This window comes from Oncorhynchus mykiss, chromosome 25 (genome assembly GCF_057628025.1).
Source record: "Oncorhynchus mykiss isolate SJ-2025 chromosome 25, ASM5762802v1, whole genome shotgun sequence".
Lineage (NCBI taxonomy): Eukaryota > Metazoa > Chordata > Actinopteri > Salmoniformes > Salmonidae > Oncorhynchus > Oncorhynchus mykiss.
Window position 1 is genome coordinate 43,989,026 of NC_143046.1, and position 21,821 is coordinate 44,010,846.

Consider the following 21,821-nt stretch of genomic DNA (forward strand, 5'->3'; position numbering starts at 1 on the left):
CCCCACAATATTTCTCCACTGAGATCGCCTAATTTCAATGGGTTCAATGACAGTTTGTTTTTTAACCACCAGAGGGCAGTGTCGCTATTCTGGACTCCAATAGTCTTGCTACTTGGCAGCTCCTGAACACTGTACCTACTAGCAGTGCTAGTAGAATTACATAATTATTTTGAGTTTCATTACTCACGTAACATTCTTCCCGCAACATTCTTCCCTTCAAGCAATATCCGAAGTTGAATCACCTTGTCGCCACTGTAATATTTGTGTTGTGGAGAAATGACCAGGAGTACAGTTGTAATATAAACAGTTGTAATATAAACAATGACCTCCCAAGAAAATCATCTTCGGTTATAGTCACAGCCGTGTATATTCCCCCCCAAGCCAATACCACAATGGCCCTCACAAGGAACTACACTGGACTTTATGCAAACTGGAAACCACATATCCTGAAGCTGCATTTATTGTAGCTGGGAAATTTAACAAAGCAAATTTGAGGAAAACGCTACCGAAGTTCTATCAACACATTGACTGTAGTACTTGCTTAGGAAAAACACTAGACCACTGCTACTCGCCTTTTTCGATATGCCTACAAGGCCCTCCCCTGCCCTCCTTTCGACAAATCAGACCACGACTCCATTTTGCTCCTCCCTTCCTATAGGCAGAAACTCAAACAGGAAGTACTCGTGCTAAGGTCTATTCAACGCTGGTCAGACTAATTGGAATCCATGCTTAAAGATCGTTTTGATCACGCGGACTGGGATATGTTCCGAGTAGCCTCTGAGAATAATTTTGATGTTTACACGGACACGGTGACTGAGTTCATCAGGAAGTGTTTAGGGGATGTTGTTCCCACGGTGACTATTAAACCAGAAACTGTGGACAGATGGCAGCAAAACTGAAAGCACGAACCACTGCATTTAGCCATGGCAAGGTGACTGGGATTATGGTTGAATAAAAACAGTGTAGTTATTCCCTCCGTAATGCAATCAAACAGGCAAAACATCAGTACAGAGACGAGGTGGAGTAGCATTTCAACAGCTCAGACACGAGACGTATGTGGCAGGGTCTACAGACAATCACGGACTACAAAGGGAAAACAAGCCACGTCGCGGACAACGACGTCTTGCTCCCAGACAAGCTAAAAACCTCCTTGCCCACTTTGAGGATAACACAGTGCCACCGACACTGCCTGCTCCCAAGGACTGTGGGCTCTCGCTCTCCGTGGCCAACGTGAGTAAGACATTTAAGCGTGTTAACCCTCACAAGGCTGACAGCATCCCTAGCCGCATCCTCAGAGCTGACTGGAGTGTTTAAGGACATATTCAAGCTCTCCCTATCCCAGTATACTGTCCCCACTTGCTTCAAGATGTCCACCATTGTTCCTGTACCCAAGAAAGCAAAGGTATCTGAACTAAATGACGCCCCGTAGCACTCACGCCCCATAGCACTCCTCATGAAGTGTTTTGAGATGCTAATTAAGGATCATATCACCTTAATCTTACCTGACACCCTAGACCCACGTCAATTTGCTTACCGCCTCAATAGATCCACGTCAATTTGCTTACCGCCTCAATAGATCCACAGAAGATGCAATCGCTATCGCACTGAACACTGCCTTATCCCATCTGGACAAGAAGGATACCTAGAATGCTGTTCATTGACTATAGCTCAGCCTTCAACACCATGGTACCCTTCAAGCTCATCATTAAGCTCGGGGACCTGGGTCTGAACTCTGCCCTGTACAACTGCTTCCTGGACTTCCTGACATGCCGCCCTCTGGTGGTGAAGGTAGGAAACAACACCTCCACTTTGCTGATCCTCAACACAGGGGCCCCACAAGGGTGCGTGCTCAGCCCCGACTGCATGGCCACACACTCCTTGAACTCAATCATCAAGTTTACAGATGACACAACAGTAGTAGGCCTGATTATCAGAAATGACAAGACAGACTACAGGGAGGAGGTGAGGGCCCTGGCTGAGTGGTGCCAGGAAAATAACTTCTCCCTCAACGTCAACAAAACGAAGGAGTTGATCATAGATTTCAGGAAACAGGAGAGGAAGCACGCCCCTATCCACATCGACAGGACTGCAGTGGAGAAGGTGGAAAGCTTATTAGGCAACAGTTTATTAGGCAACAGTTGAAATAAATGATGATGAACTTCACAAGGTGGTAAATGTGCAAGGTGATGAGCTTTCCAATTAATATTGAGGGTATTTTTCTGGTGACGTGATGATCGGCGCTTGACTACCAATTGACAAATACAAATAATATCACTCGTATCCATAATAATCTCATAATGTAGGTGGCTGTTGGCTGGAGCGAATGTGCTTGAACTGGAATTGGCACATTTGCTATATAACGCAACAGTTTGAGACAAAACCATCAGAGTTAAAAATGCGATGGAAACCCATTTAACTTGTATTTTTCATTAGATACATGGGAATTTAAAACCAGTTAATGTAACTAAATGTAATCGGAAAAAGTAATCCCCAAAAGTAGTGATTTATCATGAGTGCCATAAAAAATAACTAGAAATGCTGCATACTCAAAGGTTAAAATCTCACCTTTCTGGTAAAAATAGTTAAAAATTGTTGAGGTGTAGTGAGTTGAGGATATATGATAAAAATATGAAAATGTAATATTTTATATGAAACATTTCCTATTCAACAAAACTGTATGAATAAGGCTTGAAATTACTTACAGGCTTTCTAAATATAGCGTAATCAAATTATAAAACGACTAACAAACTATTCAGACCCCTTTTCACATTTTGTCACCTTACAGCCTTATTCTAAAATGTATGAAATAGTTTTTTCCTCATCACTCTACACGAAATACCCCATAATGACAAAGCAAAAACGGGTTTTTAGAAATGTTTGCAAATCTAAAAAAAAAAACGGAAATATCACATTTACATAAGTATTCAGACCCTTTACTCAGTACTTTGTTAAAGCACCTTTGGCAGCGATTACAGCCTTGAGTCTTCTTGGGTATGACACTACAAACTTGGTACACCTGTATTTGGGGAGCTTCTCCCATTCTCCTCTGCAGATGCTCTCAAACTCTGTCAGTTTGGTTGGGGAGTGTCACTGCACAGCTATTTTCAGGTCTCTCCAGAGATGTTCGATCAGGTTTAAGTCCGGGCTCTGGCTGGGCCACTCAAGGACATTCAGAGACTTGTCCCGAAACCATTCCTGCATTGTTTTGGCTATGTGCTTAGGGTCGTTGTCCTGTTGGAAGGTGAACCTTCGCCCCAGTCTGAGGTCTTGAGCAGGTTTTCATCAAGGCTCTCTCTGCAGTTTGCTCAGTTCATCTTTCCCTCGATTCTGACTAGTCTCCCAGTCCCTGCCGTTTAAAAATATCCCCACAGCATGATGCCGCCAACACCATGCTTCACCGTAGGGATGGTGCAAGGTTTCCTCCAGACCTGACGCTCGGCATTCAGGACAAAGTATTCAAACCCCTTGACTTTTCCCACATTTTGTTAAATTACAGCCTTATTCTAAAATTGATAATAGCTTTTTTCCCCCAATCTACACACCATACCCCTTAATAACAAAGCAAAAACTGTTTTTTAGGAATGTTTACAAATGCATTAAAAAAAATGAAAACCTGAAATCTCACATTTACATCAGTATTCGGACTTTGTTGAAGGACCTTTGGCAGCGAGTACAGCCTCAAGTCCTCTTGGGTATGACGCTACAAGCTTGGCACACTTGTATTTGGGGAGTTTCTCCCATTTTTTTCTGCAGATCCTTTCATCCCCTGTCTGGTTGGATGGGGAGCGTCGCTGCACAGCTATTTTCAGGGCTCTCCTGAGATGTTCGATAGAGTTTTCCTCAAGGATCTCTGTACTTTGCTCCGTTCATCTTTCCCTCGATCCTGACTAGTCTCCCAGTCCCTGCCGCTGAAAAACATCCCCACAGAATGATGCTGCCAATACCATGTTTCACCGGTGGGATGGTGCCATGTTTCCTCCAGACATGAGGTTTGCATTCTGGCCAAAGAGTTCATGTTGGTTTCATCAGACCGGAGAATCTTGTAACTCATGGTCTGAGAGTCCTTTAGGAGCCATTTGGCAAACTCCAAGCGGGATTTCATGTGCCTTTTACTGAGGAGTGGCTTCCATCCGGCCACTCTACCATAAAGGCCTGATTGGTGGAGTGCTGCAGAGATGGTTGTCCCCCTGGAAGGTTCTCCCATGTCCACAGAGGAACTCTGGAGCTCTGTCAGAGTGACCATCGGGTCCTTGGTGACCTCCCTGACCAAGGCCCTTCTCCCCTGATTGCTAGGAAGAGTATTGGGGGTTTTAAACTTCTTCCATTTAAGAATGATGGAGGCCACTGTGAATTCTGCAGAAATGTTTTGGTATACCCTTCCCCAAACCTGTGCCTCGACACAATACTGTCTCGGAGCTCTACGGACAATTCATTCGACCTCATGGCTTGGTTTTTGATCTGACATGCACTGTCAACTGTTGGACCTTATATAGAAAGGTGTGTGCCTTTCCAAATCATGTCCAATCAATTGAATTGACCACAGGTGGACTCCAATCAAGTTGTAAAAACAAGTCAAGGATTATGAATAGAAACATGATATGCACTAGTTTTAATGACTCCAACCAAAGTGTACAGTGGGGCAAAAAAGTATTTAGTCAGCCACCAATTGTGCAAGTTCTCCCACTTAAAAAGATGAGAGAGGCCTGTCATTTTCATCATAGGTACACTTCAACTATGACAGACAAAATGAGAAAAAGAAAATCCAGAAAATCACATTGTAGGATTTTAATGAATTTATTTGCAAATGATTCTGCTGATGATTCAGCCATACTGGTATCAGGGAAGGATATAGTTTACATAGATGAGACCCTGAGTAAGTAATTGCATTACGTCAGACAACCAATCTCTAACAACAAATTGTCACTACATTTGGGAAAAACTTTATCGATTTTGTTTGGAACAAAACTTAGATTGCTTAGGGCTGACAAGATAACAGTAACCTGTGCAAGCAAGGAGATTGAATCTAAAACAAGTGTATCTTATCTTGGTGTTTCCCTGGAGACCCGATTGCTGCTAAAATTCTTTCTAAAATGGTGAACAAATTGACGTTTATATCGCAACACTAGATATTTTAACATTAAAGTTAAGAAACTGCTCGTCTCAACCTTAATTTAGTGTAATTTTGAATATGCCTGCTCTGCTTGGTATAGTGGGCTATCTAAAAAGCTGAAAAAGATAATGCAGGTCATGCAAAATAATGTTATCAGGTTATCAGGAGTTCCCGGTGGGCTTGTTGCCCAAATTAAACTTGACATCTTAAATGATTGTGCCCCAGGTTACATGACAAAAACACATTGATATGGTCTATAACCAACACAGTCACAATACCAGAGCTAGTGTTATGTCTTGTAAAATGCCAAGAGTAAACAGTACTGCGAGGAGCATGTTTTTCCATAGAGGCATTTGTCTATGGAATAGCCTTCCCTTGGAGAGCAAGCAAAGAAAAAGTAAAATTAGATTTAAAAAGCAGTTAAAGGTTTCCATTTGGACAAGTTTGTCTCAGTAAGAGAAACCACTCCATTGCCCCTTGTGCCCCCTACTGCTGGTCTAATGTATTTATGTGAAGGATCGGTATGATGTGCAATTAACAGATTGTTTTAATGTGAAATTAATATGGTTGATTTTTAAGGTTAGGGAGAAGTGAAGTGAATAGTGCCACTTTTTAGGATGTCAATATAAATGAATGTATTTATGGTTGTTTGTAATTTTGGTGGCGCTGTTGGACGGGAAAAATCATCGCTGAAATCTCACATTTACATCAGTATTCGGACTTTGTTGAAGGACCTTTGGCAGCGAGTACAGCCTCAAGTCCTCTTGGGTATGACGCTACAAGCTTGGCACACTTGTATTTGGGGAGTTTCTCCCATTTTTTTCTGCAGATCCTTTCATCCCCTGTCTGGTTGGATGGGGAGCGTCGCTGCACAGCTATTTTCAGGGCTCTCCTGAGATGTTCGATAGAGTTTTCCTCAAGGATCTCTGTACTTTGCTCCGTTCATCTTTCCCTCGATCCTGACTAGTCTCCCAGTCCCTGCCGCTGAAAAACATCCCCACAGAATGATGCTGCCAATACCATGTTTCACCGGTGGGATGGTGCCATGTTTCCTCCAGACATGAGGTTTGCATTCTGGCCAAAGAGTTCATGTTGGTTTCATCAGACCGGAGAATCTTGTAACTCATGGTCTGAGAGTCCTTTAGGAGCCATTTGGCAAACTCCAAGCGGGATTTCATGTGCCTTTTACTGAGGAGTGGCTTCCATCCGGCCACTCTACCATAAAGGCCTGATTGGTGGAGTGCTGCAGAGATGGTTGTCCCCCTGGAAGGTTCTCCCATGTCCACAGAGGAACTCTGGAGCTCTGTCAGAGTGACCATCGGGTCCTTGGTGACCTCCCTGACCAAGGCCCTTCTCCCCTGATTGCTAGGAAGAGTATTGGGGGTTTTAAACTTCTTCCATTTAAGAATGATGGAGGCCACTGTGAATTCTGCAGAAATGTTTTGGTATACCCTTCCCCAAACCTGTGCCTCGACACAATCCTGTCTCGGAGCTCTACGGACAATTCATTCGACCTCATGGCTTGGTTTTTGATCTGACATGCACTGTCAACTGTTGGACCTTATATAGAAAGGTGTGTGCCTTTCCAAATCATGTCCAATCAATTGAATTGACCACAGGTGGACTCCAATCAAGTTGTAAAAACAAGTCAAGGATTATGAATAGAAACATGATATGCACTAGTTTTAATGACTCCAACCAAAGTGTACAGTGGGGCAAAAAAGTATTTAGTCAGCCACCAATTGTGCAAGTTCTCCCACTTAAAAAGATGAGAGAGGCCTGTCATTTTCATCATAGGTACACTTCAACTATGACAGACAAAATGAGAAAAAGAAAATCCAGAAAATCACATTGTAGGATTTTAATGAATTTATTTGCAAATGATTCTGCTGATGATTCAGCCATACTGGTATCAGGGAAGGATATAGTTTACATAGATGAGACCCTGAGTAAGTAATTGCATTACGTCAGACAACCAATCTCTAACAACAAATTGTCACTACATTTGGGAAAAACTTTATCGATTTTGTTTGGAACAAAACTTAGATTGCTTAGGGCTGACAAGATAACAGTAACCTGTGCAAGCAAGGAGATTGAATCTAAAACAAGTGTATCTTATCTTGGTGTTTCCCTGGAGACCCGATTGCTGCTAAAATTCTTTCTAAAATGGTGAACAAATTGACGTTTATATCGCAACACTAGATATTTTAACATTAAAGTTAAGAAACTGCTCGTCTCAACCTTAATTTAGTGTAATTTTGAATATGCCTGCTCTGCTTGGTATAGTGGGCTATCTAAAAAGCTGAAAAAGATAATGCAAGTCATGCAAAATAATGTTATCAGGTTATCAGGAGTTCCCGGTGGGCTTGTTGCCCAAATTAAACTTGACATCTTAAATGATTGTGCCCCAGGTTACATGACAAAAACACATTGATATGGTCTATAACCAACACAGTCACAATACCAGAGCTAGTGTTATGTCTTGTAAAATGCCAAGAGTAAACAGTACTGCGAGGAGCATGTTTTTCCATAGAGGCATTTGTCTATGGAATAGCCTTCCCTTGGAGAGCAAGCAAAGAAAAAGTAAAATTAGATTTAAAAAGCAGTTAAAGGTTTCCATTTGGACAAGTTTGTCTCAGTAAGAGAAACCACTCCATTGCCCCTTGTGCCCCCTACTGCTGGTCTAATGTATTTATGTGAAGGATCGGTATGATGTGCAATTAACAGATTGTTTTAATGTGAAATTAATATGGTTGATTTTTAAGGTTAGGGAGAAGTGAAGTGAATAGTGCCACTTTTTAGGATGTCAATATAAATGAATGTATTTATGGTTGTTTGTAATTTTGGTGGCGCTGTTGGACGGGAAAAATCATCGCTGTAATCTCACATTTACATCAGTATTCGGACTTTGTTGAAGGACCTTTGGCAGCGAGTACAGCCTCAAGTCCTCTTGGGTATGACGCTACAAGCTTGGCACACTTGTATTTGGGGAGTTTCTCCCATTTTTTTCTGCAGATCCTTTCATCCCCTGTCTGGTTGGATGGGGAGCGTCGCTGCACAGCTATTTTCAGGGCTCTCCTGAGATGTTCGATAGAGTTTTCCTCAAGGATCTCTGTACTTTGCTCCGTTCATCTTTCCCTCGATCCTGACTAGTCTCCCAGTCCCTGCCGCTGAAAAACATCCCCACAGAATGATGCTGCCAATACCATGTTTCACCGGTGGGATGGTGCCATGTTTCCTCCAGACATGAGGTTTGCATTCTGGCCAAAGAGTTCATGTTGGTTTCATCAGACCGGAGAATCTTGTAACTCATGGTCTGAGAGTCCTTTAGGAGCCATTTGGCAAACTCCAAGCGGGATTTCATGTGCCTTTTACTGAGGAGTGGCTTCCATCCGGCCACTCTACCATAAAGGCCTGATTGGTGGAGTGCTGCAGAGATGGTTGTCCCCCTGGAAGGTTCTCCCATGTCCACAGAGGAACTCTGGAGCTCTGTCAGAGTGACCATCGGGTCCTTGGTGACCTCCCTGACCAAGGCCCTTCTCCCCTGATTGCTAGGAAGAGTATTGGGGGTTTTAAACTTCTTCCATTTAAGAATGATGGAGGCCACTGTGAATTCTTCAGAAATGTTTTGGTATACCCTTCCCCAAACCTGTGCCTCGACACAATCCTGTCTCGGAGCTCTACGGACAATTCATTCGACCTCATGGCTTGGTTTTTGATCTGACATGCACTGTCAACTGTTGGACCTTATATAGAAAGGTGTGTGCCTTTCCAAATCATGTCCAATCAATTGAATTGACCACAGGTGGACTCCAATCAAGTTGTAAAAACAAGTCAAGGATTATGAATAGAAACATGATATGCACTAGTTTTAATGACTCCAACTAAAGTGTACAGTGGGGCAAAAAAGTATTTAGTCAGCCACCAATTGTGCAAGTTCTCCCACTTAAAAAGATGAGAGAGGCCTGTCATTTTCATCATAGGTACACTTCAACTATGACAGACAAAATGAGAAAAAGAAAATCCAGAAAATCACATTGTAGGATTTTAATGAATTTATTTGCAAATGATTCTGCTGATGATTCAGCCATACTGGTATCAGGGAAGGATATAGTTTACATAGATGAGACCCTGAGTAAGTAATTGCATTACGTCAGACAACCAATCTCTAACAACAAATTGTCACTACATTTGGGAAAAACTTTATCGATTTTGTTTGGAACAAAACTTAGATTGCTTAGGGCTGACAAGATAACAGTAACCTGTGCAAGCAAGGAGATTGAATCTAAAACAAGTGTATCTTATCTTGGTGTTTCCCTGGAGACCCGATTGCTGCTAAAATTCTTTCTAAAATGGTGAACAAATTGACGTTTATATCGCAACACTAGATATTTTAACATTAAAGTTAAGAAACTGCTCGTCTCAACCTTAATTTAGTGTAATTTTGAATATGCCTGCTCTGCTTGGTATAGTGGGCTATCTAAAAAGCTGAAAAAGATAATGCAAGTCATGCAAAATAATGTTATCAGGTTATCAGGAGTTCCCGGTGGGCTTGTTGCCCAAATTAAACTTGACATCTTAAATGATTGTGCCCCAGGTTACATGACAAAAACACATTGATATGGTCTATAACCAACACAGTCACAATACCAGAGCTAGTGTTATGTCTTGTAAAATGCCAAGAGTAAACAGTACTGCGAGGAGCATGTTTTTCCATAGAGGCATTTGTCTATGGAATAGCCTTCCCTTGGAGAGCAAGCAAAGAAAAAGTAAAATTAGATTTAAAAAGCAGTTAAAGGTTTCCATTTGGACAAGTTTGTCTCAGTAAGAGAAACCACTCCATTGCCCCTTGTGCCCCCTACTGCTGGTCTAATGTATTTATGTGAAGGATCGGTATGATGTGCAATTAACAGATTGTTTTAATGTGAAATTAATATGGTTGATTTTTAAGGTTAGGGAGAAGTGAAGTGAATAGTGCCACTTTTTAGGATGTCAATATAAATGAATGTATTTATGGTTGTTTGTAATTTTGGTGGCGCTGTTGGACGGGAAAAATCATCGCGGCCATATTGTTTGAGCAAGAGTCTTGGAAAACACAACATTTGGTGCTGATCGGTTCAGTGGTTCTGTAGAAGAATACGTTTTAAAAGTAGTCAACATCATTGAAAATGGTCCAAAATACATCAAAAACATATATTGCATGATCAGTTGATTTCTGATATTTGGCAAGCGTGGTAAACAGTACCGAAATAAATTGTCCTAGGGCAGGCAATGTCTCCAATTTTTCCTGGTGATGGGTAATTCATTATCAGAGCACCATGCAAGCCAGGGAAGCACCATATCCGAGAACAATGAATGCAAGGACAATATTTCATGTATAAAAATCATAAAACATTTCAGAATATACAATATTTCAAGGCAATCTTTACAATTTATCTAGCAACATATTGCTTATTGCACACCATGTTTGCTCAGTATATTAGAAATGTTAGTTTTTAAGGCATCTAGATGTTTACAATCCTAAACTTTGTCCAAAAACAGTTGCAGTCATGGTCTGTGGTTGTTTAGAACTAAAACAATACCTTTCATTATTTATTCCACAACTGCTGTTCTGCATACTCATGAATATAACTGTGCTTTATTCCAATACACAATGATTACACATTGATATACTACATTCCTGCAACAATACAAGAGACTATATGCAGATACAGTTTCAACATACCAGCATAAGGATAAAATACCCTAAACAGAAGGTTAACGCAACAAAAATGCTAATCTTGTGCCATAACAAAAGGCATAAGCTACAACATCACTACACTACACAATGACTGATAACTGTAGAGGCACATATATACACTGCATCTGTTAGGATTCACCAAAATGATTACAATATAATAAATTCTGATTTAGTATTGACACATGTATTATTATTATTACTCAACACGTAAATCTGAGAATATATTCCTGACAGTGCTTATGTGGAATGGTTGCTTTGGTATCAGTTGTCCAGTGATTTGACTGAGTAATGTAATTTTGACTAAATATATCGTTAAAAACGTATACATTTCGCCAACCAGCATTGTGGTTTTTTCAAGTGATCAGGGGCGCAACTTTCACTGGGGACGGACGGAGGGGGGGGGGGGGGGGGGCATGTCCCACATTCTGGAGTTGCATTTTTATCCCCTCCAGTTTTCATTGGAATGTAATACAAAAAGAGGTTGTGATTTAGGACCATGGGGACGCCTTCGATTGATCTGTTAGGAGGTTTGGAGTGTTTATCCGACTGGATCAAAAAAATTAAATTGTCCCCCCCACTTCTAAAACCAAAAGTTGCATCCCTGCAAGTGATATACATGTAACTGAAAAATAAAGGAAACCCTTGAGTAAATAAGGATACAAAGTATATTGAACGCAGGTGCTTCCACACAGGTGTGGTTCCTGAGTTAATTAAGCAATTAACATCCTAGCATTCTTAGGGTCATGTATAAAAATGCCCAGTTGTCCATTATTTTAGCTACCATGGCTAGAAGGAAAAATATCAGTAGGCAAGTTTCCATTGACAAAAGCAATGTCACAAAATAAATAAAATGTGTAATGGAAACGGCAGACATAGGAGACATTTTCTGAAGATCAACATTTTTATCCGTTCGACAGAGGTGAATTTTTCTTCAGTCAAACTTTATTTATTAATGCACAATTTGTCTAAATGGGTAATGAAAACACTTCAACCACTACATTTTTATTCCACACTGTAGGTTTTTGCTGGAACATTTTAATTTTTTTGGTGTGACATCATGCTCAGCTGTTTGTAAATCGACAAGATAGTTAAATGGCTAGGCACCCTAGCAGACAATCGTTGCATCTATTTTCAATGCAAACTTTCTAAAAGGTCGACCAAAGAAAAAATATATATCACTGGACAAGTTAATGGAAACATAGCTACTGACTTTGAAATAGGGGTCTCAAATGTGCATAGGAGGTTTAAAAGTGTGTGCGTGTGTGTTTCAAGTTAAAGTTTCAAGTTGTATTAGTCGTATGTACTGGATACACGAGCTGTGTTCGAATACCCATACTAACGTACTGTATACTACATAATGAGTATATACTACATACTATTAGTTAATTTTAGTATACTGTAAACGGCACAGTATCCTTTCAGATGAGCGTACTTGCGCTTCACCTGTCTACCAGAAGTTGATGCTGTTGCTATGCTAGCTAATTAGCATAACAAATTACTAGTTAGACATTTTATGACTTCGGGTGTGTTCTTAAATCCAATATGGAGTGCCAGAGTGCACTCGTAAATTCAGAGCGTTGTCAGATTGTCCATTTGGGAATTCAGAGCATTTCGCTCTCGGAGCGTACAATGAAAGCTTGTGCAGAGGAGTAGGGTTGACTTGAGCGTTCTGACCTTACAACGGCATTCAAGCACCCAAGCTAACTTGCTAGCTAGCTTCCCTGCCACAAAAGGACCAGCTGACATGTCAGTGATTCTCTCGTTAACACAGGTGTGAGTGTTGACGAGGACAAGGCTGGAGATCACTCTGTCATGCTGATTGAGTTTGAATAACAGACTGGAAGCTTCAAAAGGAGGGTGGTGCTTGGAATCATTGTTCTTCCTCTGTCAATCATGGTTACCTGCAAGGAAACACTTTGCTTTGCACAAAAAGTGCTTCACAGGCAAGGATATTGCTGCCAGTAAGATTGCACCTAAAGCAACCATTTATCGGATCATCAAGAACTTCAAGGCGAGCGGTTCAATTGTTGTGAAGAAGGCTTCAGGGCGCCCAAGAAAGTCCAGCAAGCGCCAGGACTGTCTCCTAAAGTTGATTCAGGTGCGGGATCGGGGCACCACCAGTACAGAGCTTGCTCAGGAATGGCAGCAGGCAGGTGTGAGTACATCTGCACACACAGTGAGGTGAAGACTTATGGAGGATGGCCTGGTGTCAAGAAGGGCAGCAAAGAAGATACTTCTCTCCGGGAAAAACATCAGGGACAGACTGATATTCTGCAAAGGGTACAGGGATTGGACTGTTGAGGACTGGGGTAAAGTCATTTTCTCTGATGAATCCCCTTTCCGATTGTTTGGGGCATCCGGAAAAAAAGCTTGTCCGGAGAAGACAAGGTGAGTGCTACCATCAGTCCTGTGTCATGCCAACAGTAAAGCATCCTGAGACCATTCATATGTGGGGTTGCTTTTCAGCCAAGGGAGTGGGCACACTCACAATTTTGCCTAAGAACACAGCCATGAATAAAGAATGGTATCAACACATCCTCCAAGAGAAACTTCTCCAAACCATCCAGGAACAGTTTGGTGACAATCAATGCCTTTTCCAGCATGATGGAGCACCTTGCCATAAGGCAAAAGTGATAACTAAGTGGCTCGGGGAACAATACATCAATATCTTGGGTCAATCGCCAGGAAACTCCCCAGACCTTAATCCCATTGAGAGCTTGTGGTCAAACCTCAAGAGGCAGGTGGACAAACAAAATCCCACATATTCTGACAAACTCCAAGGACAATTCCTTTGACCTCATGGCTTGGTTTTTGCTCTGACATGCACTGTCAACTGTGGGACATTACATAGACGGGTGTGTGCCTTTCCCAAATCATGTCCAAGCAATTTAATTTTCCACAGGTGGACTCCAATTAAGTTGTATAAACATCTCAAGGATGACCAATGGAAACAGGATGCACCTGAGCTCAATTTCAAGTCTCATACCAAAGGGTCTGAATTCTTATGTAAATAAGGTATTTCTGTTTTTGCTTTGTCATTATAGGGTAATGTGTGTAGATTTCTGAGGACTTTGTTTTATTTAATAAATTTTAGAATAAGTCTAATGTATCAAAATGTGGAAAAAGTCAAGGGGTCTGAATAGTATCCAAAGGCATTGTACACCAGGGATGGGAAACTCCAGTCCACGGGGGTCAGAGTGGTGTCACTTTTCCCTCCATCCGCAGCAAACACAGCTGATTGAAATGAATTTCATTCAAAACTGAAGATCATGATTAGTGTATTATTGGTGTAAGGTGTGTTAGCTGGGGCTGGGGCAAAAGTGTGACACCAATCAGGCCCCCGAGGAGTGGAGTTGCCTATCCCTGGTATACAACGTCCAACTAAATGCTTACTTTCAGGTTCCTTAAACAATGCAACAAAAAATAAGAAATAATAAAATATCAAAATACAAACAATGTAAATGTAGAATAGAAGAAACATTTTAGCATATGTATAATAAAGGAAGGCACAATTTATAGTGAAATATTTACACGTATTTTGGGGAGATTCGGGGGATTTTTTAAAATTTTGCATTATCTAGCAATCATAATAAAAAAGTCTGGTAGCAGCAGTTAGCTTGTATAGTGCCTTCAGAAATTATTCACACCCCTTGACTTTTTCCACATTTTGCTGTGTTATAGCCTGAATTTTGAATGGATTACATTAGATTTTTTTGTGTAACTGGCCTACACAGTGTCTAGGGCGGCTTGTGGTGGCTCTAGACACTTAAAGTTAGTGTTTCCTTTATTTTGGCACTTACCTGTAGGTTTCCTTCTAATTACAGTGCCTTGCGAAAGTATTCGGCCCCCTTGAACTTTGCGACCTTTTGCCACATTTCAGGCTTCAAACATAAAGATATAAAACTGTATTTTTTTGTGAAGAATCAACAACAAGTGGGACACAATCATGAAGTGGAACGACATTTATTGGATATTTCAAACTTTTTTAACAAATCAAAAACTGAAAAATTGGGCGTGCAAAATTATTCAGCCCCCTTAAGTTAATACTTTGTAGCGCCACCTTTTGCTGCGATTACAGCTGTAAGTCGCTTGGGGTATGTCTCTATCAGTTTTGCACATCGAGAGACTGACATTTTTTCCCATTCCTCCTTGCAAAACAGCTCGAGCTCAGTGAGGTTGGATGGAGAGCATTTGTGAACAGCAGTTTTCAGTTCTTTCCACAGATTCTCGATTGGATTCAGGTCTGGACTTTGACTTGGCCATTCTAACACCTGGATATGTTTATTTTTGAATCATTCCATTGTAGATTTTGCTTTATGTTTTGGATCATTGTCTTGTTAGAAGACAAATCTCCGTCCCAGTCTCAGGTCTTTTGCAGACTCAATCAGGTTTTCTTCCAGAATGGTCCTGTATTTGGCTCCATCCATCTTCCCATCAATTTCAACCATCTTCCCTGTCCCTGCTGAAGAAAAGCAGGCCCAAACCATGATGCTGCCACCACCATGTTTGACAGTGGGGATGGTGTGTTCAGCTGTGTTGCTTTTACCCCAAACATAACGTTTTGCATTGTTGCCAAAAAGTTCAATTTTGGTTTCATCTGACCAGAGCACCTTCTTCCACATGTTTGGTGTGTCTCCCAGGTGGCTTGTGGCAAACTTTAAACAACACTTTTTATGGATATATTTAAGAAATGGCTTTCTTCTTGCCACTCTTCCATAAAGGCCAGATTTGTGCAATATACGACTGATTGTTGTCCTATGGACAGAGTCTCCCACCTCAGCTGTAGATCTCTGCAGTTCATCCAGAGTGATCATGGGCCTCTTGGCTGCATCTCTGATCAGTCTTCTCCTTGTATGAGCTGAAAGTTTAGAGGGACGGCCAGGTCTTGGTAGATTTGCAGTGGTCTGATACTCCTTCCATTTCAATATTATCGCTTGCACAGTGCTCCTTGGGATGTTTAAAGCTTGGGAAATCTTTTTGTATCCAAATCCGGCTTTAAACTTCTTCACAACAGTATCTCGGACCTGCCTGGTGTGTTCCTTGTTCTTCATGATGCTCTCTGCGCTTTTAACGGACCTCTGAGACTATCACAGTGCAGGTGCATTTATACGGAGACTTGATTACACACAGGTGGATTGTATTTATCATCATTAGTCATTTAGGTCAACATTGGATCATTCAGAGATCCTCACTGAACTTCTGGAGAGAGTTTGCTGCACTGAAAGTAAAGGGGCTGAATAATTTTGCACGCCCAATTTTTCAGTTTTTGATTTGTTAAAAAAGTTTGAAATATCCAATAAATGTCGTTCCACTTCATGATTGTGTCCCACTTGTTGATTCTTCACAAAAAAATACAGTTTTATATCTATGTTTGAAGCCTGAAATGTGGCAAAAGGTCGCAAAGTTCAAGGGGGCCGAATACTTTCGCAAGGCACTGTATATCAGTAAAACACATATAGAATGTTCTCTTCCGAGTCTCATTGATAGCCCTCTAGAGCAACATTATCATGGAATTTAAAGTGCCACTGTAGTGTCATGGATATGTTCCCCTTTGTTTGCACTTGCTTTTTTGGCCTCAGAGAAATTATCTTTCCACACAGCAGCAAAAGTCAGCAGGTATGACACTCCCAACTTTCCTTAGATCCACATCTTTGATGCATCTTTTGGAACATTGTCATCATTGTCATGAAGCCATCATTGGTTTTTGATATCAACAGACTTCTCTAGATTTAGCAGTAATTGTAAGAACCTCTACTATTGCCCTTTAAAATAACATCTTCCTCGCTTCATGGAAAGATTGAGATGTTCATCTTCAAAGTTTGTGCAAGTGAGGTCCTCTGCTGCATTGCCTGTTTTACAAGAGCTCTTTTGTACCTATTCAACGACTGGGGTCACTTCTTTGTGTTACTGAGCTTGCCGTCAAATGCCTCGAACATGGCCCGGAATCTGGAGTTGACGTCTGCCAGCAGAGCAGCAGGGGTGTCGAATTCCAACATCTGTTGTGGAATTGAGAAAATAAATAAAGTATTTTATGACCAACAAGTCTTTTGACTCACAACAGAAATGTGCCCTTAAGTATAATGTAGTATATCAAATATTTTGTTTAGTATATTAGCCCACCTTTCACATGATTCAATAGATTTGAGCTACTTTTGACCAGAACCCTATAGTCCCAGGTCAAAAGTAGTGCACTACATAGGGAATAGGGTGCTATTTGAGACATTGTATATTTCTATGGTGCAGAAGACCCACCTGTCCCTGGTCCAACACCATGATCCTGTTACAGCTCATCACTGTATTGAGGCGATGGGCGATGATCAGCGTGGTGCAGCTGCTGAACGACTCATGGATGGTGTCCTGAATCAGCCGGTCTGTCTCTGTGTCAATGGCTGCCATCGCCTCGTCCAACAGCAAGTTCTGGCAACCCCCAACACATGTCACATTTAAGCACACTTTGCAGAGAATGGTTCAATCTCTAAGGTTGGCAGAATAAGGAAGTAGTAATATTGGAAAGAATGGAAAAACAGTGTTGGTTCTTTGAACATGGACATAAATATTATAATCTTAATTAAGGAGTGTTATAACTAATGTAAGACTAGTCCCTAAATGCAACGTCTTTTGTCATCCTCAGTTGTTCGTATTTCCAACTGCATTCTACAGAATCAAAGTGAAATAACAATAGAAGCCATGTGGTGGCAATGTTACGCCTTTGGGAAGTTGCTGCCTTACATTCTCAATGTTCTTATGTGACAACCTCAAAAAGTAGGATGTGATGCACACAAGCTTTCCTATGTGGTAACATAGATTTATTTTATTTTAACTGCACTCATCTGTTGTACTGTGTGTCTGTGTGTTTGTGTGTGGTGTGGAGAGAAAGAGATGTGACACTAGTGTGTGTGTGTGCGTGCGTGCGTTTACCTTGCTGTGTCTAAGCAGTGCTCTTGCCACACACCGTAGTTGTCCCTCTCCTACTGAGAAGTTCTCTCCGTTCTCTGTCACCTCAGACTGGAGGGAAAGGGGCAGTTGGCTGATCTGAATATGATGGTAGACAAAATTAAGTCAAAACAAGCCACAGATATCGTTTTTCAACTGTTCCAACAACTCTAGAGGGGATTTTTAATCTTAAACAGGTCTAGGATTTGTTATCAATTACTCTCAGCAGTAATAACACTTTATCTGAAGATAGTATATATGCATTGCCTTATACTATACTATGATGCCAACATAAAGACTACTATATATATATACACACACACACACACACACACACACATATACATACATATACAGTGCCTTGCGAAAGTATTCAGCCCCCTTGAACTTTGCGACCTTTTGCCACATTTCAGGCTTCAAACAAAGATATAAGATATAAAACTGTATTTTTTTTGAAGAATCAACAACAAGTGGGACACAATCATGAAGTGGAACGACATTTATTGGATATTTCAAACTTTTTTAACAAATCAAAAACTGAAAAATTGGGCGTGCAAAATTATTCAGCCCCTTTATTTTCAGTGCAGCAAACTCCAGAAGTTCAGTGAGGATCTCTGAATGATCCAATGTTGACCTAAATGACTAATGATGATAAATACAATCCACCTGTGTGTAATCAAGTCTCCGTATAAATGCACCTGCACTGTGATAGTCTCAGAGGTCCGTTAAAAGTGCAGAGAGCATCATGAAGAACAAGGAACACACCAGGCAGGTCCGAGATACTGTTGTGAAGAAGTTTAAAGCCGGATTTGGATACAAAAAGATTTCCCAAGGATCACTGTGCAAGCGATAATATTGAAATGGAAGGAGTATCAGACCACTGCAAATCTACCAAGACCTGGCCGTCCCTCTAAACTTTCAGCCCTTGATCACTCTGGATGAACTGCAGAGATCTACAGCTGAGGTGGGAGACTCTGTCCATAGGACAACAATCAGTCGTATATTGCACAAATCTGGCCTTTATGGAAGAGTGGCGAGAAGAAAGCCATTTCTTAAAGATATCCATAAAAAGTGTTGTTTAAAGTTTGCCACAAGCCACCTGGAAGACACACCAAACATGTGGATGAAGGTGCTCGGGTCAGATGAAACCAAAATTGAACTTTTTGGCAACAATGCAAAACGTTATGTTTGGCGTAAAAGCAACACAGCTGAACACACCATCCCCACTGTCAAACATGGTGGTGGCAGCATCATGGTTTGGGCCTGCTTTTATTCAGCAGGGACAGGGAAGATGGTTAAAATTGATGGGAAGATGGATGGAGCCAAATACAGGACCATTCTGGAAGAAAACCTAATGGAGTCTGCAAAAGACCTGAGACTGGGACGGAGATTTGTCTTCCTACAAGACAATGATCCAAAACATAAAGCAAAATCTACAATGGAATGGTTCAAAAATAAACATATCCAGGTGTTAGAATGGCCAAGTCAAAGTCCAGACCTGAATCCAATCGAGAATCTGTGGAAAGAACTGAAAACTGCTGTTCACAAATGCTCTCCATCCAACCTCACTGAGCTCGAGCTGTTTTGCAAGGATGTCAGTCTCTCGATGTGCAAAACTGATAGAGACATACCCCAAGCGACTTACAGCTGTAATCGCAGCAAAAGGTGGCGCTACAAAGTATTCACTTAAGGGGGCTGAATAATTTTGCACGCCCAATTTTTCAGTTTTTGATTTGTTAAAAAAGTTTGAAATATCCAATAAATGTCGTTCCACTTCATGATTGTGTCCCACTTGTTGATTCTTCACAAAAAATACAGTTTTATATCTTTATGTTTGAAGCCTGAAATGTGGCAAAAGGTCGCAAAGTTCAAGGGGGCCGAATACTTTCGCAAGGCACTGTACATACATATACATACATATACATACATACTTACATACATACATATATACATATACATATATACACACACACACACACTCTCAAATAAACACATACAAGAACACACACATACATGTAATAGTGCCAAACATGCACACAAACATATAAAGTAGGCATTGCTGTAATGATTTCAGTTGTCCTTGATGTACTTTGTTTTAAAATTATTATTTTGTTTAAAAAATTGCATTGTTGGTTTCTTCTGTCTTTTCCTTTTTTCTCTTTAGTTCATTCTCTTGGTTGTTGGTGCATTGGGGAGTTCTTGGGGGTGGAGAATGGAATTAATTGTGTTAATTGCTTTTCTTCCGGTGGGAGGGGTCTCGAATGGATGAGGGACAGCTATTGGGGAACTGGGGGGGGGGGGGGGGATCTTGGAGGGTTTCACAAGGTTGTGATCATGATCAAGGAAACTATTACATATATTTTATATCACCCTCACACATAAGTATGGCTCTGTTGCAGAAAGACTGATACATGTTTGATAGTGTGTTGATGCTGTATTGTTTGTCCTTCATGTTCTAATACTTTAATGTTACCCCTTCCTTGTGTTTTTTGTAATAAATAATAAATAAAAAAAATTATAAAAAAAGGACTACTTGAAATTTTTGAACAGACATTTATCATTATATTTGGGGTCTCTATTTATGCTTCCATTGACCATATATCCCTACTTACCACCTCCTTTATATGCGTCTTCTCAAGTGCATCCCAGATCTGAGCATCTGAGTATTTATTCCATGGGTTCAGATTGGACCTATTTGGTAAGAAAAAATAAGAATAAAGAATCAGACACTGATCTGGAGTCAGTACATTTTCCCACTAATGGTTAAGGTTAGGATTGGGGGAGGGGAAGCTGATTCTAGATATGTACATAGGGGAAACTTCGGTAAATCATTCATACATACCTGATGGTGCCAATGAAGAGAACGGGCTCCTGGGAAATGATTGACAGCTTGCTTCTCAGGTTGTCCAATCCAATCTGGGCAATGTTGATGCCGTCGATGGTGATGGAGCCCCCAGTCAGCTCCACCAGTCTGAAGAGAGATACGCCCAGTGAGGACTTCCATGGACAGATAGTAACGGGGTTGTGAGTGAACTATTCAGCATACCTATGATTAGTTCAGATACATGATAACTGTAATCTTCACATGTTGATGTGGTTAAACTGGATAAGGATTACTTCTTTGCTTCTATGAAAATCATTCAAAAACAAAAACACCAATACAAATGATTTCTTAGTAAATACCAGGTAAACACCAGCGGGGAAATAGGACTATAAAATGAAACAGTACTGATGTAAAATGATACATGGGGATAAAGGATGGTGAGTATCTGAGCCTGTGCGACCCACAATGCTGATGGTCTCCTCTGGCAGGATGTTAAAGGAGAGCTTCTTGAGTACCAGTGGCAGGTTGTCCTGGTAACACATCTCCACGTCCTGGAAGGAGATCTGTCCCTTATCTGGCCAGCAGGGAGCAGGAGAGGATGTCCCACTGATCTGTCTTGGTGCCTCACCCTCCAAGCTCTGACAGAATTTTTTTAATCCAATATCAAATTTTATTTGTCACATGCGCTGAATACAACAGGTATTACAGACCTTACAGTGAAATGCTTACTTACAAGCCCTTAACCAACAATGCTTTAAGTTAAGAAAAACAAGTGTACCGTAAAAAATGGAAAATAAAAGTAACAAATAATTAAACAGCAGCAGTAAAATAACAATAGCGAGGCTATATGTAGGGGGCAGACGGACAGAGTCAATGTGCGGGGGCACCGGTTAGTCAAGGTAATATGTACATGTAGATCGAGTTAAAGTGACTATGCATAGATAATAAATAGAGAGTAGCAGCAGCATACAAGAGGAGTCTGGGTAGCCCTTTGATTATCTGTTTAGGGGTAGAAGCTGTTAAGAAGCCTTTTGGACCTAAACTTGGCGCTCCAGTACCACTTGGCGTGCGATAGCAGAGAGAACAGTCCATGTCTAGAGTGGCTGGAGTCTTTGACAATTTTTAGGGCCTTCCTCTGACACCACCTGGTATAGAAGTCCTGGATGGCAGGAAGCTTGGCCCCAGTGATGTACTGGGACGTACACACTACCCTC

The 21,821-nt window shown here is 41.1% G+C and overlaps 1 protein-coding gene across 1 annotated transcript; it reads right to left on the reverse strand.

Moving 5' to 3' along the window:
• Positions 1–14,870: 14,870 nt before the first annotated feature.
• LOC149972002 (ATP-binding cassette sub-family C member 5-like) lies at positions 14,871–21,257 on the reverse strand (the record flags this gene model as incomplete). Its single annotated transcript, XM_090219288.1, has 6 exons — positions 14,871–16,846; positions 17,103–17,267; positions 17,769–17,882; positions 20,396–20,474; positions 20,626–20,785; positions 21,053–21,257. Coding segments are annotated over 6 exons (828 nt in total), but the record flags the coding sequence as incomplete, so codon positions are not given.
• Positions 21,258–21,821: the final 564 nt, after the last annotated feature.